Here is a 25,642-nt window from a genome sequence, read left to right on the forward strand (position 1 = left end):
CGTGCATATGCAATAATTGTTTTTTATTTATTCATTTAATATATAGTATACTGAAAAGGGTACATTTCTTTTTTTGCATCTTCAATATATATATATATATATATATATATGTTTTTATTTTATGTATTTATTTATGTTTTTTATTCCAAAACACTAATTTATATCAAATGCTTATATGCTAATAATTATTTTTAATGTCATGCTGCTTTATTTATGTATTTGTTTATTTATTTTATTCCAGCCGCGTGTCTGTAAGGGCAGTTGGGGCAGAGCTCCACCAAAATATTAATCCAAAACATAGACCTCTATATAAATATTAATATATTGTATCATGATGTATTATCTATATTAATAATTGTAAATTTGTTTAGCATTCTGCAACAACAAAAAAATAATATTTGCATTTAGACTATTTTAGTCGTAAAGTGAGCAGGATATATCAAAATGTAGCGTATGGCTTTGCCAGGCATGTATTATTATGATACTAATCCGGGCAGAGGGTGCCTGAGCCCTGGCCAGCTCTACAGCGCCCCACAATTTTCCCAATGTAAATTTGTGGTGAAAAATGGAACTGCAGCGCGTTGTAATTTAGGTGCATTTGGGCAGATTTCAGACAAACCTCGCTACAACTGGTCCAGACCAAGACGATATCAACCTGCTTAAGATATGTGTATATTAGTCTCTCCATCAGGTCAGTTACTAGTTGCCATGTCTGTTCTGTGAAGGTGCATATCAAATTAATGAAAGTATAATCGATTAGTTTAAATGGTTTTGTTTTAGTCTTTTTTACAGTCTATGGTTAAAACGTTCTCAGTTCTGTTTTGTTTATGTTTGTCCTGGTACTAGACATGATTTTCGTTTCCTCACTTTACCTTCACAACTTGTTATATTCTAAAACAACATTCTGAGGCAATAAATACTAAGGAAATTAATTGTAAGAAAGCACTTATGCGTGTATTGTGTCCTTTAAGCCTGCCAAGAGCGCCACCCTCAGGCTGAATAACACAAGGACACTAGACCTCTGCCAAAAGTGTGTCTGCATGTGCAGATAAAGCTTACAAACGATATAACATAAACTAGCGCTAATAATCTGCCCTACCTAAATTTACTATCAGAAGCTGATACTGGTCACTTCATTTTACTTTGGCCTGTAACCTGGAGTTTATTAAGAGCGTTATGCTGTCTCCTGTGAGTTGCCTTTGGTGTCCTGCAGGGGGCGCGCTTGTTTGTGATTACTACTATAGAACGAGCTGCTGCAGAATGAGTGTGTGTTTGTGTGTGAAGGAATGAACCCGCAGTTCATCCACCGCTGCAGCAGATGTGCATCTCACCGCATCACCCAGGTTAGATATCTATCTATCTATCTATCTATCTATCTATCTATCTATCTATCTATCTATCTATCTATCTATCTATCTATCTATCTATCTATCTATCTATCTATCTATCTTCATTTTGTGTGTATGTGCACTCGATATTTATTTAATCAAATGAATATGTTGCTTGATATCAAAAATGCACGGAAAACAAATCATTATTTTTGCATTAAATGAACTAAAAGTATTTCTGCTGGAAAAGTGACCATTAGATGTTTTATGTTAATAATATTAATTTATTCAGTACCTGAAAAAAAACAAAATCTTAATGAACTTTTACTTTGCATATGAGTTTATTTAGTGTTTTAGTGTCTTTGTGACAGCATATAGGAATGTAGGCTTCCCGTTCAGGTAAGCAGCTTGTTTTGGTAGAGCGAGGACTGTGATTGGCTCATATCTGTGAGTGACAGCTGGGAAGCATCTGTATCTAACCCTGCCCATCCTCTCGCTGCTGCAGTATGTGAATGGACGCAGGCACAGCTGTAGCCAGCTCTGAGAAGCCAGAGAGTTCAGCTGCTGTCTCTGTACCCGTCACACCGGGTGCCATGGCAAAGGGGGAGAAAGCCCGGGTCACATCAGGGGATAAAGTCATGATGAAGCACTCTGAAAGTTCTTTCACAAAGATACCACCACAGGTAAGGCAATGTGATGCTCACTTCTTTCTCTTTTTTCTGTGTTAAACTGGGAGCTATGTGCAAATTGCAGTGTCTTTTTAAATCAGCTTGCAATCTAAATGTACATAAATGAATGGTCAAGTAAAAAATAATATAATATGACTGAATCAACCTGACTACTTTGGGTTGCACAAATTAATTTTTGAGTGTAAAAATAACAGTATCAACTGTATTGTGGACTTTGGAGTTGATGAACACTCAGCAGGGGGGAACAGGTGCCAATATACACGTATTTTTGTTATGAGACCGGTCTGAACGTTTCGGGATCTGTATGTTATGAAAGTATGTGGAATGGCATGTTTTAATGAGCACATGGAATGTTTGTGTGGATTTGATGCTTTACCAACACACATGCCCAAAGGCTGCTTAGGCGTAGCACTGACAGGCAGACAGTTAAACCCACAAGTACATACTGCTGTAAAGACACAAACTGTATTTTTAAGTTGTATATTACAAGATTACATTTGAGTTTAACCATTGCACCAGTCAAAAAATCACTTCTGTAATCAGAACTGAATTCCTTTCACAGCCACAGACTGCAGTGTATTATCATCTGGGTTAGAAATAGATATAATGTGCATTGAAAGTAAATGAAAAGCGTGTCCCTGTCATTATCACAATTGAGTGTTATTAATAGATTAAGTATATGAATATTTGAGTTTTTGGAGAGATCACTGTATTAATTGCATGTTCCTTGACATGTAAATGCAGTCAGACAGCAAATATTGGCATTTTTTTTCTATTAAAATTAAAGATAGCATAATATTTGTTGACAGATCTGGAAGCAATATGACCTTCATCCGTGAAAAAAAAAAAAAATGTCAGGGATGATCTGTCAAGTGAAATAAAGTCTGTGCTGTTCTTCTGCGCTGACCCTCTGGTCGAGGGGAAAATGGCAGACGTGTGTCAATAATGTATGGAAAACACACTAATGGAGCTCTTGTTCTCACGCACGCCATTACAAAAAGGAAAGACGGAGACTCTCATAGTGGAAGGTTAAAGATTTAAAGTGGAAATGGAAGGGGATTCACTTTTAGCATGGATTTTTTGGGACATTTAATACCTTTGTTATACTGTAACTTAACCACAGTATTGTTTGAAATAGCTTGTAAATAATTATCATGTAGCATGATGATGGTAATCATTTAGTAACATGGTATATATTAAAGTACCATGGTATTACCTGATACTATCACTGTACCACTACAAAAGTAAAGGCTGCCTCAAGAAAATTGTATTACTTCTCAAACCTTTTGTGAGATTTACTATGGATTCATGTGATCAATGTCTTGAGAAAGAGCGATTATGTCTCTATGGTTAACTTGACTCTCTGGCGTGTTTGTACAGACCAATGTTCCAGTTTGTTCATGCAGTCTGAATCCACTGAGACTCCATCAGAGAACATTTGATTCAACAGTCATGAAAAAATTATTGCTACACTTGCGTGTCTGGGTTTTGCGAGCTTGATATTGTTTTTCATACTCTTTGCACAGGAAAAGAAAATCGCATTCAGATTGGAGGTGAAAGTCCAGGGTCAATTTGACATTGCAAGTGTAATGATAAAATGCATTTTTTTAAATCCCGCTGGGCATGAAGCCGTAAACCCTTCATTATATCATCCAGATTCATCCTCACGCGAACATACACAGGGCAAAGCAGCTTAGAGCAGCAACTCTGAGAAAGTAGGCTAAGCACAAAGAGTTTTAGTTCAGTTGAATCTCACAAACATCATAGAGTCATCATGTGCCAGGACCGGGTCACATTTCACCCAAAAAATCAGATGGAAAAAAGAGAAATTTTTTATTAAGCAAAAAAATTTTGCTTAATAATATTGCTTATTATCATGAAAATAATGTAACTATATATATGTTTAACTGCTTTTTAAAGGTACACTGTGTAGGAATTTCTACCATCTAGCGGTGAAATTGTATTTCGCATTCAAACGAATAGTGGTCTCTAGTGCTTCGCTTTTTCAAATGCGTGTTGCAACTACGGTAGCCGTTATGTACCAAGAATCTATGACAACATGTCTTCAAATAGCACTTCATCGAGTTTAACTATACATGTTCTACTGTAATGCTGCCTATATAATGAATTACAGAACCAAGCAATGAAAAAAAGCTTGTAATTTAGACCGTAACATTGACTTACCCGTCGAGAAGAAAGCAGGCAACTTCAGCGTCCCTTTCAAAGTCTTTCTCCTATCCTGCTATCCTGATATTTACCCTCGTTTTTTGAATTGGCCGATCACGTTACCTTTTAAATAAAATGTTCAGCTTTTTTGGCGACGAGGATCCCTTCTCCTATGGCTCGCCATAAGTATGATCCTGCATTATGAAGTACCGTGCAGTGCAGCCTTTCAAATTTGCCAGGGCAGTGACAAGCGCCTCTCAATGATCTCCTTGTCCATTTCAACTGGTTTCAGTCACATGACGCTGGCTCTGAACGGAAACGCGTTGTGGAAACGCGTTAAGGTAGCCTAGTGCTTTTTTTCCCTCTCGGCTATTATTGTTTTTCAAAATGGCGGAATGACATGGAAGCCTCCTTGGACTTACCTGTCCAATGTAAATAAAGATAAGAGATTCTTCGCTTACGAGGATAAGTCAGATCATTGGCAGAGGTAATTTTACACCAATGAGGACATATTTATGAAAAAAGACATTGATTTTAGCTAATAAAATACTTAAAAAACTACACAGTGTACCTTTAACGCAAATATCTAATCAGCCAATCACATGGCAGCTACTCAAGGCACCTAGGCATGTAGACATGGTCAAGACGATCTGCTGAAGTTCAAGCATCAGAATGGGGAAGAAAGGCGATTTAAGTGACTTTAAACGTGGTATGGTTGTTGGTGCTAGATAGGCTGGTAGGCTGAAAATACCTTGTTGATGCCAGAGATCAGAGGAGAATGGACAGACTGGATTGAGCTGATAGAAAGACAACAGTAACTCAAATAAACACTTGTTTCAACCGAGGTGTAGAGGAGCATCTCTGAACACACGACACATTGAACCTTGAAGCAGAGGAGCTACAGCAGTAGAAGACACACACCGGTGTCACTCCTGTCAGTTGAGAACAGAGCACTGAGGCTATAATTCTCACCGGCTCACCAATATTGGACAATAGAAGATTGGAAAAACATTGCTTGATCTGATGAGTCTCGATTGATCCATCCTGTCTTGTATCAACGGTTCAGGCTGGTGCTGGTAGTGTAATGGTGCAAGTGAGGATATTTCCTTGACACCAATAGAGCATCGTTTAAACACCACAGCCGACCTGAGTATTGTTGCTGACCATGTCCATCTCTTTATGACCACAGTGTTCCCATCTTCTTCTGATGGCTATTTCCAGCTGGATAACACGCCATGTCACAAAACTCATATCTTCTTAAACTGGTTTCTTGAACTACCATTGAGTTCACTAAACAGTCACCAGATCTCAATCCATTAGAGCAGCTTTGGGATGTCCTGGAACGGGAGATTCACATCATGGATGCGCAGCCGACAAATCTGCAGGAACTGCACGATGCTATCGTGTCAATATGGACCAAAATCTCTGAAACAAAAGAAAAAGTTTCCAGCACCTTGTTGAATCTATGCCACAAAGAATTAAGGCAGTTCTGAAGGCAAAAGGGGGTTCAATCCGTTACTAGCAATGTACCTAATGAAGTGGCCGGTGAGTGTATTAGAAGAATAATAATAGTTTTTAATTTAGATTTTGGGGTAAAATTTATCCCAAACGTGTTCTTGACAAGCTTTGTGAGACAAAATTCCAAAAGGAAAGTTTGGTCCTCATGTCAGCTGTATATTTACTCTGTCTTCCCACACTTCTGTACTGCTATCATGCTTTTGCTGTTTTCAATCTGTGAGGAAGTCAGATATTTCGTGTCTCAAATCAACGACTTCCTGTTTGTGTCTATCATGATAACAGCAGCAAAAATAAACTGTGAGAATCCGAGCGATTCATGATGCTATAGTGTTGTGGATGGTCTCCGGGGTGTGTTGCGTCGTTGTCTACCAATCCAAGTCAACAGATCCCAATATAAGATTCTCTGAGTCCTTTGTTCAATGTACACTTCCGTTCAAAAGTTTGGTGGTTACAATTTTTATTTTATTTTATTAATTTTTTTTAAAAACATTAATACTTTTATTTAGCAAGGATGAAATTGATCAAAAGTTACAGTAAAAACTTTTATATTGTTACAAAAAATGATATTCTTTTAAAATAGAATATATGATATTATAATATAAAATTATAATTTTATATTGTAATAATTCTATTTCAAATAAATGCTGAATAAAAACATCATGTTTTCAACATTGATAATAATCAGAAATGTTTCTTGCGCAGGATATCATCATATTAGAATGATTTCTGTAGGATTGTGTGACACTGAAGACTGGAGTAATTATGCCGAAAATTCAGTTTTGCATCACAGAAATAAATTATAATTTAAAATATATTTAAAATTGAAAACAGAAATTTTAAATTGCAATAGTAGGCTACTTTACAGTATTATTGTGTTTACTTATTTCTGATCCAGTAAATGCAGCTCTGCCAATAAGGGATTTGTGCTAAAAACCTTTCTGACCCCAAACTTTTAAACGGCAGTGAAAGTCTGATTTTCTTTCCGCAATTTTTTTAACATCTGACTGCTGGAAATCATCCAGTTGTTTCAAAAAGTATTAGCATACCTCATGCCAGTACTTTTGTCTGGTTTTCCATTAAAAATATAAAAGTATTAATATTAGTGTTGTCAAATCGATTAATCATGATTAATCACATCTAACATAAAGGTTTATATATACATACATAGGCTACATTTATTTGTACAAACTTACATACAAACTTTTATTATACATGTATATTTACAAGTGAGGTGTATGCTTTAAAACAAGGGGGGAAACTATTTGCCAATGTGTTCAAAATAAGACAATTTTAATTTAAAGCCAGTTTTTTTTTATTTTTTTTACAATTCTGCTTCTCAAATATATTAGTTTTAAGAGTGTTGAGATATACTTATCACAAAAAAGTGTTTTTTTCACAACACTTTGTACTGGTTTGTTCAGCTCAAAGTGTGTAATAGTGATGCTTAACAGATAAACCAGAATTAGAACAGTATCTGCCTCTAGTCTAAGCTCACAATCTTCCTGATTCATTTCACACTTTAGCACCATCAAATCCTCTTACTTTTCCTCTTTTAGAGGCATAATTGTTGTTCAGTAGCATCAGAACTTAGATTATATAGACTTGGGTGAACTCTGATCTTCATCATTAGGGTTAGGGTTCATTCATCTTTTTTTCATCATGGTGAAGTTAAGAACGTGAGGGGGAAATTCAGTGAGTTAATTACAGCATCTTTTGAAGAGCGATAGATCGGTCCTGCCCTCTGTGGTTGTGTTTTTTGCGAGGGTACCCAGAGTGCACGTTGGCTTGGAGACGCCAAACACCGGCTTTGATTGAGAGGATGAATGAGTTAGCAACTCAAAGAGGAGTGTTTGACTTCTGTAGTATTTTCAGCACCAAATGTCTGTCAGACTGTCTCCGAGATCTCTCTCATAAATATATGGCTCTAAGCGGCGGTTTCACTTCCCTTTTATGTGTTGAAAGGATCTCCCCTCCGTTTTCTACTCACGCACCGCACATATGCAGACACACACACACACACACATACACATACACACCCTCAAAACACACATTTACTCTGCCTTATCCACAGAGTTTTCTAAGGGATCAGTGTCATTTTTAATGTGTGAAACACTTTACATTCAGAAAACCACTCAAAACGTATGCATTTCTTTAATCATTACGGTAAAGAGAAGTCACTCACTACACCCGTGTTGCTTCCATTGTGTCATTGCCGGGTTCCTTTGAATGGCAAGTGCAGTTAAATGATGTGGTTTCATTTTAAAGGAATAGAAAAAATGGGGAAAAAAATGCACTAAAAATGAAAATTCTTTATCATTTATTTACTCTCATGTCGTCCCAAATCGGTTTATTTTCAACTTTAGAGAACTTTTAAAAGTAACGTTTCCATATTGTTCTCAAATAACGTTACATTTACATGTAATCATTTAGCATTTTATCCAAAGCGACATACAATTGAGGAGAGCAATAGAAGCATTTAAACCATCAATAGAGAAACACTATGCAGGTTCTGACTAGTCTCAGTTAGTCTAGCACAGAACGTGAACGTTCACATAACCAAGAAAAAAGGTTTTTAAAACGTAAAAAAATTACTGGTTTTCAATGTTCAGCGAACATTCATTTCAATTATTTTCATAACTCAATGGGAATGGTAGCACAATATTCTTAGAACATATTTATGTTTCCTGCGACTGTAAGAAAACATACAAATCTGTAGAAGCACAGAAAAGCTAATGGTAATTTTACAGACATTTTCTTTAACCCTAAGAAACAACACTTTATTCTTTAAAGAACTATATAGCAACTTAAGAAATATATATAGAAAAAATCATTCCTTGAAAGAAGCTTTGAAGAACCGTTATTTTAAGGGTGTTCTCTGTGATCAAATAGCCCGTCACTCACAGCAGTGGGAAGCATCTGGATTAAATATTTCCTGTGGTTTCGGGACTGAGGGTCCTTCGAACTATCCCACCCACGTAATGGAGAAAAGAGAAACTCTGTACCGACTGCACAAAGACAGATGCTGTGATTATCACCTCAAAACCTCAATAAAGGAACTCCTAGAACCTAATCAAGTACTGACCGACTACATCAAATCCAGAAAAATTACTTTGAAGAAATTGAAAATTAAAATGTGAAAACACCATTATATAATTCACAGCACATTATTTGAGAGATTTAACTATTTGCATGTTGGTGGTTTTTATGGCTCTGCTGCTACTATCAATATAAGGTGGAAAATTGTGTATGAATGTATATATATATATATATATATATATATATATATATATATATATATATATATATGTGTGTGTGTGTGTGTGTGTGTGTGTGTGTGTGTGTGTGTGTGTGTGTGTGTGTGTGTATATACACACAAATTATATTAAATAGAGAGAGAGAGAGAGAAAGAGAGAGAGAGAGAAAGAGCGTCAACATCAAAGAAAATGGTAAAAAAATAAAATAAAATAAATAAATAAATTAAAAAAGAAATATTTGAAAATGAAACTTGCAATGGCACAGTAAGAATGGAATCAGCTTCCAAATTTAACATTAGAAACACAGGATGGTCTTGTACTCTCCAAAAACAAACAAAAAAAACTGTATTTGTAATGGTTGCATCTAATTTTCTGACCCCAAGACTTTTTTTTTCAGACTCATCTGGATCAGAAACTCACTGTTTGTAGCAAACTATGTTTCGCCATCGGAGGGGCACCGAATCAGGTCGCCGGGAGCGCAACAGCATTCTTCCTTCAGATATATCTACTTGACATTGCACAGGTGAGATCTCTGGGTATTTTAATAAAATATGAAGTCACACTGTAAAATAAATTAATGGAGAACTTAAAAATCCAAGGCAACTTGAGTTCTCTCAACTCTTTTTTTTGTCAATATTTTAATTTTATTTGTTCATTCTCTTAATGCTAAATGCCTCATTCAACCAATACATTTGTCAAGACAACAACATATTTCTTGTTCTGCTAATTTTCATTTAATAACGAAATAAATGTGTTGTTATAATAGCCATATACAGTATATGGTCAAAAGCATAGCAAAGCAAAGATATCCAAACAGCAAACAGTGACAATCAACAAATGGAAAATGATGGGGAAAAAAATCTATAAAAGTAAACACCTAATTTATTCAGAGTGCAATGCATGCTGGGAACTCACAAATGTTTAACATTTCAGCAATATGAAATTCTTTGTTCAGACAACTCGTTTTGCCTAGTCGGGACAACATTTGGGGCAATCCTGTTGGTCTGACATGGGTTTTTGTGTAATTTCAAGAAAATGGCATTTCTTAGTTTTTGAGGCTCAGGTTTCGGACACTGGAAAATAAGTGGTTGCTTTTTTACTGTGATATAATACTTGAGGATAGGATTTTTAATGGAGCATATTAATCACAGAATAGCACCCTATTAATTATTTGATTAATTGAAACAGAAGCCAAAAATAATTCAACTTGTGTTAATGATTCTGCTCTTGTTCTAATTTGCAAGAACCACACAATATGAATAAAACATAAGGTTTGATGGTATTTATTAATGTCGGCCTAGATGTTCACTTTCTCTTCTCCTGACAGATTAACCCGTTCCAGGCCTCCATGGTGTTGTTCGTCGGTAAGGCTTGGGGGGCAGTTACTGACCCCATTGTGGGATTCTTCATTACTAAGAGTAAATGGACAAAGATTGGACGACTCATGCCATGGTGAGTGGCGTATGAGAACTGGTGAATGAAGCAGTGTGTTTGAAAGTGCACCTATTGTTTTTCTCATACTAAAGGCATGCCATTCATGTTAAATAGTTTTTCCATTCATTTTTTCTCATATGGATTTTAAAATAAGTCTTTGTTAAATCATTATAAGCCATAAACCAAGCCAACCAGAGGTGAATCAAAGGTTTTCGAAAACTGGACAAAAAAACAAAGGTACAAGACTATGTACTTAACGGCTTTAGTGAGGGAAACAACTACAATCCCATGAAGCATTGCAAACAGCATAATCAAATTAAAAACGATGGAGAAATATAAAACTACTCATTTACAAATGTTAAGTGTATATATAAAAACTATATATTTTTAATTACATTGCAAAATATATATACGTATACAAATATTTAAGTATTTTGAGAGCGTAGCGAGATCGTCGTTCACAGTGCTTTATGGGAGTGGGCGGAGCTAAATAGCTCCTTTGGCTCATTTTGCTCTTTTCGACTCTCTGATTGGTGGAATTTTCTGCAAAGCATGTCGTTTTTCACCACAAATTGCACTGTTAAACATGATTATTTAAATAAATAAGCTGAAATAATGCTGGCTGATGGCTTCAAAAGAAGCAGATAGCATAGATTAACAACCTCGTAGCTTACAGTAGGGCAGTCTTTAAAGTTTTTTAAGTTATTGTTAAAAATCAATTATCCTATGGAGAAACTGAATGGGAAAAAATACTTCCGGAACCCTTGCACTTACAAAATCAGCAAGTGTATGATGCCTAGTGTTTTAATATCTGTTCAGATGTTGTGTAGTTGTGTATTCCTGCCTTTAGTTCAAGATTTAGTCAAAATAGCACTATTCTACCTATATAGAATATAGGTGCAAAATAGCACCTATATTCTAACAAATTACATCTAAGCAAGTAACAAACAGGTTTCTGAAGGTTGAAGGCTTCTTAAAATGGGCTTGTGGACGTCTCAGGAGATTAAAGTGATGACATGCCCAAGATGTGAGTGCCTGACAGGAAGTTCTGATTACACTCTGATGTGACATCATAGTGTCCGGGAGGAAGTAGTTAGGGTTTGTTTTCAGAGAATCACTGCAGAACATCTGAGCCATGCCCATGTGGGCCTTCTGGTGTGTCTCAGTGTTTATTATGCTAAAGCCATGTCAACACAAAGACAATATGTTGATTTACAGATTCTGCATTCTCTTTTAAAAGGGGGAATTCTGCTATATTACTCATCCTATCGGCATCACGCTTGAAATTTCTTCTCTGATACTTCTTTTGGTTTTAGTTACGTAATCAGTGATTTTCTTAAAGCACAGGTTTTTGACCTCTTTTAACTCTCATGTTAATGTTTTGGAAGCTCAGTGCAGCTCTTAACGTTTATCGGACACTTAAATCTAAATCTCTTTCTTTGACGTACAAAGAAATTATGTAATACCACAAACATATAAAGTCTGTTCCAGAAACAGGGAAGTTGTGAGTAAGCTGATTTATAGAATTTCTTTTTTTATTATTATTTATTATTTGTATGCATTTTTTGGGTAACACTTTAAAAACGTTGAATTTTTTCTTTTCTTTTTTAAATCTGGAAAGATATATTTTAATGTTTAAAAGATCTTGTATCGTTTTATTATATATTTTTCATGTTTTATTGTTCTTTTTTGTGTGTCCAATCCTTAAGTCCAGAGAACACATTAAAAAAAAATTAAGATGTATATTTACTTAATTTTTCTTTTGCACTCATATTTTTAAGTAAATTTCACATGTATGGAATTAAGTAAAAACTGCTCAACTAAGTTATGTAAAATTATCAACAATAAGTCAATTTAACTTGGCCAGTTAGACTTTGTTTCTACAAATTCTGCCCCAGTGAATGATCAACAGTATTAGAAAGTTTAGTAGGTTTTACTTAAAGCTACACTGTGTAATTTTTTAAGTTGATTCTTAGCAAAAAAACACTTTGTTCTTTCAAAATGATATGTAATTACTTCTACCAACTAATCAAGTATTCTCGTAAGCGTAGAATCTGTCATTTAGAATACATAGGAGCGAGTCGCTCGAATGGCGGCAGCCATTAGCCAAAGAGGGACATACCTGGAAATTCAAGCTTCGCCTTTCGCGTTTTTACACTCAGTGGCACCGTGACGAATGCGAGGGGAGATTACTCGCGACTGCCGGAAGATTTGAAATAATATGGCCACCGTAGGAGTTAAAAAGCCCTCGGAATGGGAGGGCTAGAAAGTAATATTCAGTTGGTAGTCATAAACAATTTCACCTCTAGATGGGAGAAAATCCTACACAGTGTAGCTTTAATTTTAATTTAATTTTAATTTTTAAACTTTGATACTTACTCGAAGCACCATTTTAAACATAACAAACAATTCCAAATAAAATATACTTATACTTATAAGTTCAAGCTTTAATTTCTACTAGCTTGAATTGAGTAATAATATCAAATTTACTTCCTCTTCTTTCTTTTTTTCTTCAATGTAGAAATTACATTCGTTTTTTTTCTGTAGTATTTACTTCAACACAGAATCATTTTTATCAGTGCATTTTAACTAGCGGTCTCAGGCTTTTTTCCCTCAGGTCACTTTGCTCCCAGAGTTAAAATATCAGGTCATCTCACATTCACATTCAGCACCTTACATAGTCAAGTCAAGTCAAGTCACCTTCATTTATATAGCACTTTTAACAATATAGATTGTTTCAAAGCAGCTTTACAGAGATAATAGGAAATTACAGTAACAGAGATTGTTTTGGCTTTACAGCAGCTCCTAGAATAAAGTTATTGTCCAGCTAAATTTAGTTTTGATTGATTCACTTCAATTGCAAAGATCATTAGTTATTAACTTAGGGGCCGCTAACACGACACCGTTCTAACAGAAAACCCTTACTGTGCTCTGGCCCGCTCATCCACACAACAACAGAGCCTGGGGTTCGAGAACACAAACCTTGAAATAGGTTCCAAGGTGCAAGCCTTTTTTTTTTTATCTCTGCGCAAGCTTTAAAAACGCAAACCTGTGAAGGGAAGGAGAAGGAGGCCTTCACAGGGGAGAGACTAGTTGACACTTCAGGACTGCGTTGTCGTCGTGTCCAGGCTCAGGTCCTTCATCAGATCTGGATACAGCCTGGATCTGGCGGACTGCGGTAAACCTCGGGATAAACAGAGAGACTAATATTAGCGTAGATGCCATTCTGCTTATGATGTAACGAGTACATCAGGATTTATGGGGAATGTTTCCGGTTCCCGGCTGACCTAATCTATGCAGCCTAACATTGAATGATAGACGTTTATTATGTGTTATGTGTATGCTAGGTCAAAGAGATGTGTTTTTAGTCTAGATTTGAACTGACAGAGTGTGTCTGCTTCCCGGACAATGTTAGGAAGACTGTTCCAGAGTTTTGGTGCTAAATAGGAAAAGGATCTACCGCCAGCAGTCGATTTTGATTTTCTAGGTATTATCAACTGGCTGGAATTTTGAGATCGCAATAGACGTGAAGGACTATAATGCGTTAAGAGCTCGCTCAAGTACTGGGGAGCTAAACCATTTAGTGCTTTGTAAGTAATCAGCAATATTTTAAAATGTATACGATGTTTAATAGGGAGCCAGTGCAGTGTTGACAGAACCGGGCTAATATGATCATACTTCCTGGTTCTGGTAAGAACTCGAGCTGCTGCGTTTTGGACCAGCTGTAGTTTGTTTATTATGCGTGCAGGGCAACCACCCATAAGAGCATTACAATAATCTAGAACGCGTTAACTTATTGTTCTGCATTTGTCATTGAGAGCATATGAAGTAATTTAGATATATTTTTAAGATGGAAGAATGCAGTTTACAGATACTATAAACGTGACTTTTAAATGAAAGATTGGTATCAAAGAGCACACCCAGGTTCCGTACCGTCTGGCTCTCTCCATTCACATGAACCCGTCTGTCCTGCTCTCTCTCTCTCTCTCCTGTACGGTGGCTCCTTTGTGTGGCCGAACAATCAGCAGGGCACACAGAAGTTGCTCCACACTACAGTAGTGGCATCTGGACTGTGCCAGAATTGGCCACTCTCTTTACCTCCCTGTTCTCTGTTGCTTGTTTGCTCACAGTTGTTTATCCTCTGTGAAAGTGAAAAGCAGTGTGGCACAGAGGTCAGTGTGTCCAGGGTAAACTGCTTAGAAAGTCCCTGACCAAACATTGAGGTTTTCTTTACAGGAACAGGGTTGTGATAGTTCTAGAGTTGACAAGGTCACGTAATTTAGTATGAAAGCCAACCACCTGAATGCTTACTGTGGGACAAGTCTCGCTCCTGAGTCAGAGAGAGATATGGAAAACAGGGCTATAGACTGTGACTAAAATGTGATTAGTTGTGAAAGCTTTGTGTTCGTCCATTTGCGGTTTCGCCAGATTTCTTCTCGTTAGAGCGTGTGCAATGTTTCCTGCACACAACAATGAGCAGTGATGTTTGATTCATGGAAATTGACTCCTGTAAATCGGTTCTTTTTAATGAACCATAAAAATAAATAAAACAGCAACCTTGAACTCACACGTTCACGCCATCCCTGAACGAGTCAGTTTTCGATAAAGATCCGGGAACCCATTCGTTGATGTACATTACATATCTATCTATCTATCTATCTATCTATCTATCTATCTATCTATCTATCTATCTATCTATCTATCTATCTATCTATCTATCTATCTATCTATCTATCTATCTATCTATCTATCTATCTATCTATCTATCTATCTATCTATCTATCAACTCATCTTTACCTGATTAACAAGTAAGGTGACAAACACATTTAATGGTTAATACATGTAAAGGCATTTCAATGTTTTGGCCAAACATTCACATCTGCATACTTTCTTTACGTAAAGTATATTTCTTGTACGCCTTTGCCTCACGAATCCATGGATAGATTGCTCTTTTTAAAAATCTGCAAAAGTGTAGAATATATAATTTAGCTGGTATATGGGGATAAATTGCTGAGAAAAGGCACATTCAGCTGTGTGTTTGAAATCCTCTCAACCCTCCAGCTGACTGCCTCTCTCATAATAGTATGCAAGACTTGTATCAGTATGAATTATATATGGCCAACACATTCCCCAAGTCCAGCTTCACTCTGTGAAGAGGACTTCGTCAGAATAAGACTGTCGGTGTGCGATTCACTGTTTTAGATGATCATTCCTTCAGTCTGCTGTAGCGTCCATACAAACAGAGACGACACTGATACACAGATACACAAATCTGCTATAAATGTGCACTGTAGCTTTAAGATGATACTCAAGCTGCCCTTTGTGGGGGTTATATTGATTAGTTCAGAAGCTGAAATGGGAGATCAACCACAAGACATCTATTGAAGACAATGTTATTTAGCAAATTTAACAATGTTATATAGTTAATTTTCCTTTCTAGCACTTCCTGTGACCAGATTACTTTTGCCCGAAATATTGTCCCAAAAACATTTGTTTGTGTGTTTGTTTGTTTGTTTGTTTGTTTGTTTGTTTGTTTGTTTTCACATTCTCAATCATGTGCATACTGATAATCATACTCAAATTATCTAATTTATCTATCTATTTAATGTTATAAAATTGGACATTGATATCTCACCATCACTAAATAATAAACCATTTTGGTTGCACTTTGTTTTACAGTATGTGCACTCATGTGTACTTACAGTGTACTTATCCAAGAAAGTACTGGTTAATATAAGGTAACTACATGGGTTAAGGTTAGGTTTTGGGGTAGGTTCAGGGTTACTACCTAGTTATTACCCAGTTATTGTAATTACTATAATAAGTACATAGGATGTTAATTGAGAACAGGGCTGTAAAAATAAAGTGCTACTGACATTTTGTCTTTTTACACTTAATTGCATTAAGACGTTTGCGTCCTTTTCTCCTCCAGGATGGTGGGCTGCACTCCATTTGTGGTGGTCTCTTACTTCTACCTTTGGTTTGTCCCACCTTTTACCAATGGGAGGTTCATCTGGTATCTGGGCTTTTACTGTCTCTACCAAACTCTCATCACAGTAAGTATCCAGCATATTTGCTTCGATGTTCTTAGAGTTGTACTATAATTGAATGGTAAATAATCGTTTATACATTAACAAGAAGACACATTTCTTTAAAATAAAAATCCTACTGACCCCATTAAACTATTGATAGGTAGTGTATCTGATGCAGTGTTGCTTCTCAAGTAAATTTAATCTTGCTAAAAATGCTTGTCAACAAAATATAGTGTGGTTATAGCCCAGCCTCTTTGATCTCTGCATGGAGTTTTCCATGATTTATTTGTGTTTCTATCCTTTGTTACTATGGCTTGGCTCATTCTGTCCTCCGTAAAAACCTGCCAATAAGTGCTGGAGTGGGGAAGCCGTTCTGACCACATCGGTTTACGCTGTAATGAAAAGTCATTCTAACTACTTGATAAATACATGGTACAACCTGCCCGAAACCACCCGAGAGGATAAATGCTGCTTTCCTCTTTTAGCGTTCTTCATTGTCTGTAAGCACAAAGCTGAGAGACACCAGCTGCTGTTAGTGTACATGTAGAAGGTTGTAGTACCGGTAGTTTACATGATTCTAATTTGTCAGTTTTTCATAATTAAGCTTTGGGTTATGTTAAAATAAACAAATCTTCCAGCTACTCAGAATCAAAACCCTTAATGGAAGTTAAATGGACAATATGGGGAACTCTTAAGAAACAGAAGCACCGCTGGAGAAGCACTCTGTAGTTAGATTTATTTTGGTAGCCGTTTGGGCCGTTGGTCTGCCGCAGTGCTGACTTGGCTTTCGTGAGAATTAGAAAAGCTATAGCTGACAGTAGTGCACACTTATAGCAAGCATGCAATGCAGTATGTAAGCAAGTTCAAGGAAGGTTTGCTGTACTTTGATAAATATTGATTTATCGCACATTTATAAGTAGCCTACACAGAACATGTTGTTCTTAAAATGAATTGCATTGATTTATGAGCTGTTTTTTTGGGGAATTATATACAACATAATATAAATGGGAAAGATGAGTGGTTATGAAACCACTGATAAATGTACATGCTCTAATTTTGGATCACTCATCATTTTGCTTGCCTTTTTTTTAGATCATCACTTATGAGAGCGTACAGAACGCTCCATAATAATAAACATAAAGCTTCCAATTAGAACCAAAAATAATTTTATTGCCTGAACCATAGGTGGTCCTATTTAACCTCCATGAGAACTTTTTATTATCTGTTTTTTTTTATAAAAAACCACTGCTTTAAAAAACCTAGAAACCTAAACCTGGTCTGAAGAAGCCATAATACAGGCAAAATTGAATCTTTGCTCAACCTAAAAACTTTTAGGAAAGTCTACACTAAATAATTTGTTTATTCACTGGTTTAATATTGGGATTTTTTCACATTAAGCATATATTTATTAAAATGTATTTTAATTTTTGTGTGCAATAATGTATTGCATTTTCATAATACATTAAATGTCAATGTTCAGTTTCCATCTTAATCACTGTTTGTCTTGTATTTTATTCTTAATCTTTCTTGCAGTGTTTCCATGTGCCTTATTCCGCCCTGACCATGTTCTTGAGCACCGACCAGCGAGAGAGAGACTCTGCTACAGCTTACCGTAAGCTTACAGCTACACAGACAACATTGTTCATCTTTAAACCCATGTTTGGATTTGCTCTAGAATATTAACATCTGATTTCATTGTGCTCCAATAATCCAAAATTAAATGCTTGCCAAGTGCTTATATGTTGAGAACTGCATATGTTTGAATGTAAAGAATGATTTAACACTTTTGTGCATGCATATGTGCAGGTATGACGGTGGAGGTGCTTGGGACGCTGGTCGGTGCCGCCATTCAGGGTCAGATTGTAGCGAGCGCACACACTCTGAAGCACTGTCCACATCGGAACCTGACGACTGGTCACCTGGCAAACAGCAGTGGCACAGAGATCATCAGATCCCTGGCGCTATCACAGGACTTCCTGTTTCATGCTGTACGTGTCACAGTCACAGTTGTTTAAACTCACCTAAAAGTGCACCAGTGAACCACTCCACTTAAAGAAACAGTTCACCCAAAAATGAAAATTAGCCCATAATTTACTCACCCTAGGTGTATATGACTGAATACAATCGTGAGTTATATAAAGATATCCTGGCTGTTCCAAGCTTTATAATGGGAATGAATAGAGCCTGAGTTTTTGAAGCTCCAAAAGGCGCATCCATCTATCATAAAAGTAATCCATACGACTTCAGTGGGTTAATAAATGACTTCTGAAGCGAAGCAATGGGTTTTTGTAAGATTTTTAAAAAAAATAAGGCTCTATAAAGTTTAAAAAAGATTTAAAACTTTATTCACTATAACCACTGGCCTCCAGCAACGGCCGTATGCACATTCACAAGAGAGTCGAGTTATATATATAAGATAACATATATAAGAGTTATATATATTATATATATATATATATATGTAATCATTAAAACATTTGTTGATATATTCAAATATAATATATTGTAATATGCTTTGATTGTTTTTCCCTGAAATCATCAATCATCATTTCATCCAACCATAAACCCTTCAAAACTTAATTGGGTATGGATTTCTAGAGCTTGACCTTTGGAGGATCAATTTATATTCATCAGAGTCCTCAGAATCAATAAATGAATGTGCTTGTTTTGGGGGCTGTATAACTCTATTTTGAGCCGAGAGCCGCTGAGCTCCATGTCAGTCAAAACCGACTTGTGAGTGAACCGACAGGCTTGGCTTGTGGATGTGGCTGAGGGTTCCATAGTGGAAACCCATGATGGAGAACCCTGAAGGCCCACAGCTATTTGGAGCTGGACTGCAGAGCGTCTCTCTGGTTAAAGCTCTCTGAGGCGGTCGGGCTCAATCCAACACGCACCGTGTCACTGCACATTCTTCTGTGGCCGGGCCGAAAGGCGGTGAGATGGAAGGGCGCGCCAACCGTCTCCTCTGAAACGGCTCTTTTGATCTGGAACAATAATCAAGTGCTTGCCGCGGTCCGTGGAAAAATAGCAAACAATCCTGAGGTTGTTTAGGGCAGAGCAGTTCCTGTTTGGGGGGAATAGATTGAAAAGTTCCTCTTTTCTGGGGTTGCACCTAATTTGAGCTCGCTAAAATTTACAAGACCATACAGTACGAAGCCTGAAGCAGCCACTACACCCAAATTAATATAATGAATTTGGAACATGACAACCATGTACTGGAATAAAACTACAACCAAAGATTAAGATGTATTAAAGATATAATTAAATGATAGACAGATGTTTTGCAGGACTGTTTTCTCATGGTCTGATTCTCTTTACAGAAGGAAGTGTACATGATCGCTGCCGGAGTGATCGGTGGGCTGTTTCTGGTTTGTACGGTGGTCATGTTTCTGGGAGTCAAAGAGAGAGATGGTGAGCATGTGCAGTAATCTTGTGGCGTACATTTGTTTTGCCACTGCATCCCAATGGAAAAGTTTGCTTGGTTCACCCCAAAAAATTAACAAATTTCCAAATGACTTCCTTCTGTGGAATGCAAGAGGAGATGCACGCTGCTCTTTTCTATACAGTCTAAAGAGAAGTTTGGAGTTGTTGATCTCTGTTAAACACACCAAAAATGACTTTTCTGCTATATATCCTATGTTTTCTGAAGATACACAACTGTTCAAAAGTTTGGGTTTTGAGATTTTTTTATTGCTTGTGAAAGAAAGTCTCTTATGCTCATCAAAGCTGTATTTATTTGATTAAAAAAATATATTTTGTGAAATATTAATACAATTTAAAATAACTTTTCTTTTAAAATATATATTAAAATAATGTATTCCTGTGATGTCAAAGCTGAATTTTCAGTATAATTACTCCAGTCCTCAGTGTCACATGATCCTTCAGAAATCATTCTAATATGATGATCTGATGCTCAAGAAACATTTCTTGTTGTAATCCTTTTTAAAAACAATTGTACTGTTTTTTTGGGAAATCGTGATTTCCGTGATATTTTTTGTGACGAATAGAAAGTACAAAAGAAAATAGAAATCTTTTGTATACATGTAAAGTCTTTACTATCACTATGCACCCTTGTTTTTGCATCCATATTGACCCCAAATTTCTGAAGAGTAGTGTGTATGATAGCTTGTGTGAACAGAACAAAACAGACCAAAATCCATTCACTTATATTCAAATGTGGCATACCCGTCAAGTTTGAATACGTGCAAGTGCAAATTATATTTATAATTGAATTCTAACTTACACACAAAGCTACCGAATGGCTTCAGAAGACTCATTTTATTGCACTTTTTTTTTTTTCTTAGCTTGAAAGTGTCTTTCACTCTTTAATTATATGGAAAACTGCAGCATAACTATTGTGTCTAAAACATATTTTAGCGTTTAAATGTGTCATATAATAGTGTCACACTGTACCTCAGAAAACATATCTAACTTGTGTTTTCTCCGCTTTTCCATCTGCATTAGATCCCTACGCTACTAAAACGGACAAAGCCATTCCTTTCCATAAGGGCTTTATTTTGGTCATGAAGCACGGGTCTTACCTCACTCTGACGGCAGCTTTCCTTTTCATATCTGTGGCCATCCAGGTAACATACTTTCCTTCCGGTATTTCATTCTACAGTAGTTCGTTCAGTTGTATGTAACTGAATTATTATATTTATTAGCAGCATATACAGTTTCATCATGTTTGAAACTCTGAATACATTCCCAGAATGTAGCCTTCAGGTTTTCTTAAAGGGATAGTTCACCCAAAAAATTTAAATTCTGTCTTACTCGCACTCATGTCGTTCCAAACCCATGGGCTATTTGTCCGATGGAACATGAAAGTCAAAAACTTTCATCTTTGGGTGAGCTATTCCTTTAATCACTGTGTTTTGGGCTGGATTAATTAATGACATCATTATAACTGTATTATATGTCCATTTGCAGTTGATACAAAGTAACTTTGTGCTGTTCTGCACGTATGCGGTGGAGCTTCGAGATCACTTTCAGAACATTGTTTTGACAATTCTGGTGAGTACCTGATAAAGACATGAAAACCTGACACCCCCATGAACTTTATTCAATAAACAGATATTGTTGATGTCATATCCATTTCAATTGACCTGTCATTGGTTGTTTGTTTGTTGCTGACGTTAAAAATGAAGACAAAGCTCTCTATAGTTCTCTAATGTGTGTATCTTGGGTAGAATGAACATGTGACTGAATTTCTATATCTTCCCAGATGTCAGCAGCAGTGAGTATCCCATTCTGGCAGTGGTTCCTTGAGAAGTTCGGGAAGAAGACAGCAGCATTCTGCGGCATTACAGTAATTGTTACTTTATCAAGTGTTTTTTTCTTAATCAGTGATTTGGATGACTCTTTATTCAGTTATAAATGATCAAAGGATACTACATTATAAACAGCAATTATTGGGTATTTTTTACTATATAGTGTGTCATAAAGCAGTGTTTCTTCTGAATGTGTCTGATAATAGTGGCCTAATCAAAATCAATAGTATTCTGCTGGTCATGTGATCTCAGAATATGTTGGGAAACTAGTTTTATACTGAATAAATGGCCTTTTCTAAACCACTGACCGCTGTTATGGCACACCGGGGTAAAAGGCACATTTGATTTAATTATCTTTTAAACCACTAGATGGCACAACACAGCTCTTTTCTTAGTGGTGAAAATCAAGCTTTTAATGTTGTATATAAGACAAACCATGTGCAAATTCATAAGTCAGCGCCATTGCCGAGTATTTTGTCCTTAAAAACTACAGTGAACCAAAGACCGACTCAAAAACACGGTTAGAAATCGCTGGTGTTTCTGACGTCACAAACTACCTTGTAACCAATCACGTCAACGAGTGGATCTGAGCTGGTGTGAGTGAGTGGAGGTGGGCTAATTTGCATATTCATAGAACCGCGCATACTAAATGAGGCAAGGGTGTAGAGTTACATCCAAAAATTATTTTCAAAGAAACAACTTTTAAATATGTTATTTTGGTGATCAAAGAGGAGTTTTAAGGGATACAATTATTGACTACAGGGGGACTTTAACAACCGCTTTTGATGATGCACATGGAAATTTGTCCGAACTTTGACGCAATCGCACAAAGGTGATTTTGCACTAATTTGATCTCATATTTAATGGTTTTTTTTAAATGTTGTAGATTTATCTAGCAAATGAAAATTGATAAAATTATTGTCTATATTTTGAGACAAAGGTCTTGTTCAGGGTAATTAAAGCAACAGTTGAATAACAGATGAATATGTAAAAGTATGGTATTTTGGGTAAAAAGTGCTTCAGTTGAGGCTAAAGGCACAATAATTAATATGATAATAAACAGCCGTCTGACTTTTCCATTTGTTGACATGACATGGTTAGATTCAGATGGTAAATATATATTAAGTTGGGTGTCCACCTTAGAGATAATCACCATATTTATAATGAAACCATCATTTAAAAATATGATATTAATCATATCATATAATAAAATATTATATTTATTTGTTATAAAGATTTTTTTAAATGATTATGGGATCTTTCATAATCTTTTTTAAATTATTTTGTTTCTGTGTTTTTTTAAATAAACATATTTTAATGACAGTATATTTATTAAGCAAAAATGAATTATTTTATTTAGCAAAATAAACCAAAAACAGTACAAACTTTGCCAAAGTGATTGTTTTGAACAAGTATTAACTTAGACATTATTAAAAACATATTATTTTAGCTAAAGGATTTGTATCAATAGTTTGTGCCTTTTGCCTCATGCTAGTTTTACCCCATGTGTGGGTACATTTATACATTTATAAGATTTTTAAACAAACAGACTGCTTTTATGATTTTTTTTCACACAAAATCTGTTGCTCCATCAATGTTCAATAAAAACAGATATATTTTTTCACACACTATGGAAGTAGTGCCTTTAGCCCCGTTGTACCCTATGACTGGAGCCATTTTAAAATGTTTATCAAATGCATTATACATTTCTGGAGGTTAAAAGCATTCTCATTGCAACTTTAAATGGTTTAATGCTTATGTTTGAAACAGTGGATCATGCCGTTCACGGTGATGCTGGTGTTCATCCCTAATCTGATAGTGGCATATGTTGTGGCCGTATCGTCTGGGCTTAGTGTGGCTGCTTCTCTCTTGTTACCATGGTGAGTCTTCCAAACCGAAATATAATACTGCACTATTCATAAACAAAGAATATGCATCCAATACTTTGTGTTTTTTGTGTTCACAGAATAATTAGTAGATTAGTTTTTGCTGTGTCAATGAAGAAAAAAAGCAGCGGCAATGAAAAAAAGCAGCATTTTCTTCAAAATGTAGTATAAATATAGTTTGAATATAGTTTATGTCATGCATTTAAAGAGATAGTTCACCCAAAAATGAAAATTCGGTCAAGTAGTCTAAGGGAAGTAGACTATCACTACTTCCGTTTCATGCCGACTTTAAAAGTGATCCATAAAGAGCGTAATATAAGGTTTATTTTATCCGGCCAAGCTTTAACTTTCATATATAGGTTTAATAACCAGTAATCTCCAAATAACAGGTTTCATGGCAGGGTCATGCTATTTTTTGGTTTTTAAAGATAGACTCTGCTTGATTGGAAAGGCCCCAAATGAGTAAATTGCAGTTTTTATGTGCCGTCTACAAAGAGGATTTGGCTTTATGGAACCAATGTCAGTGTTTAATACGAGATGATGAATGATGCCTCTGCCGTGTTGTGTTTCCTGTTGCTCAGGTCAATGCTACCAGATGTAGTGGATGACTTCAGACTGGCAAACCGCAACTCGAAGGGACACGAGGCGATCTTCTACTCCCTATATGCCTTCTTCACAAAGTTCGCTGCAGGCATTTCTCTTGGAGTGTCCACACTCTGTCTACAGTGAGCACTCTTTCATTACTCTGGAAATAATGATTCATGACAGACCACTGGTGTAAACACTGTAATATTAAGAATTTGATATTTTCCTTTGCTCATTGACATTTGGAAACCAGTCAGTAAATGAGTAAATGCATGATTATTTTTGTGCAGCATATCCCATGAAAGCTGAATGCACAGTTTGTTGGTGTTGTAGGTTTGCTGGTTATGACACAGGAGCGTGCAGACAGCCCCCTCCAGTGGTCTACACACTGAAACTGCTCATCGGCGCCGCCCCGGTGGCCTGTATCACCACAGGCCTCATGATCCTCATGGTGTACCCGATCAGCGAGGATGTCAGATTACGAAACAAACTCGCCCTGGAAGAGCTCAGGTAATGACCCTGTGTCACATTTCAGGCTTACATATAATCCATATGTATTTAAGTATTACTTAAGTTATTACAAAAGTTTGGAGTCTGTATGTTTTTATTCAGCAAGGTCGCATTAAATTGGATCAAAAGAGACTGTAAAGACATTAATAATTTTACAAAAAATATATATTTTCAAATATATGCTGTTCTTTTAAACTTTCTATTCATCAGTTTCTGACATTTATAATAGTAGAACATATTGTTAGTGTTATCATTGGTTCCCTGTTAATAAAAAGCAAAAATAAAGTACCGTACATAAAACCTTTATTTTTATCACAGTTTCCACTAAAATATAAAGCAGCTTTATTTAAAAAAAATTATAATATATATATCTTTTTTTTTTATTGTAATAATAATTCACAATATTAGTTTTTATTGTATTTTTGATTAAATAAAAATATTTTAAAAAACAACTTTTGAACAGTAGTGTGTGTGTATATAATATACAGTATAAAGAAGCATTTTTATATTTTACAAATTATTATTATTTTATATATATATATATATATATATATATATATATATATATATATATATATACTGTACTGTGTATATACAATTATTATAATTTTTTGCATATATTATATATAATAAAATGTATACATGTCATTTATTTTTCAGAAGCCAGAGCATAACCTGCAAATCTCTCAGAGTTGATCTGAACAGTGCGTAACGTCCTCAAACAGCAGATCCTGATATTCCAGCCCAGTGCTGGGATGAGTTGTGTTGGTGTATATTACACTGTGTGAGATTTATAATATGTTTTAATGTAAACATTTCAGTTTGTTTCTGTATTCAGTCTGTTTCTGTATTTTCACACGAACATATAGCCACATATATCTAATTTATACACATGACATGAATGGATTATATATCATTATATATATATATAAGGATTTCCTGAGGGAAAATATACTGATAATATATTAAG

At 35.8% G+C, this 25,642-nt stretch overlaps 1 protein-coding gene across 2 annotated transcripts; it reads left to right on the forward strand.

Annotated features, from left to right (window-relative positions):
- Positions 1-481: 481 nt before the first annotated feature.
- Positions 482-25,616, forward strand: mfsd2b (MFSD2 lysolipid transporter B, sphingolipid; the record flags this gene model as incomplete). 2 transcript variants are annotated; one of them, XM_082148606.1, is made up of 15 exons in its annotated part: positions 486-1,343; positions 1,836-2,011; positions 9,353-9,478; positions 10,283-10,407; positions 16,322-16,445; positions 17,955-18,033; positions 18,228-18,409; positions 19,742-19,832; positions 20,886-21,007; positions 21,351-21,434; positions 21,646-21,729; positions 23,462-23,571; positions 24,159-24,302; positions 24,496-24,672; positions 25,333-25,616. In XM_082148606.1, the coding sequence occupies exons 2-15, from the start codon at positions 1,841-1,843 to the stop codon at positions 25,382-25,384; spliced, it is 1,671 nt and encodes a 556-aa protein (XP_082004732.1). In that variant the 5' UTR covers positions 486-1,343; positions 1,836-1,840. The 2 variants fall into 2 exon arrangements, with proteins under 2 accessions (XP_082004733.1, XP_082004732.1); XM_082148607.1 differs by lacking the exon at positions 25,333-25,616 and having other exon boundaries at positions 482-1,343; positions 1,834-2,011; positions 24,496-24,676.
- Between the last annotated feature and the right edge of the window lie 26 nt (positions 25,617-25,642).

Source organism: Leuciscus leuciscus (assembly GCF_965113295.1).
Source record: "Leuciscus leuciscus genome assembly, chromosome: 19".
Lineage (NCBI taxonomy): Eukaryota > Metazoa > Chordata > Actinopteri > Cypriniformes > Leuciscidae > Leuciscus > Leuciscus leuciscus.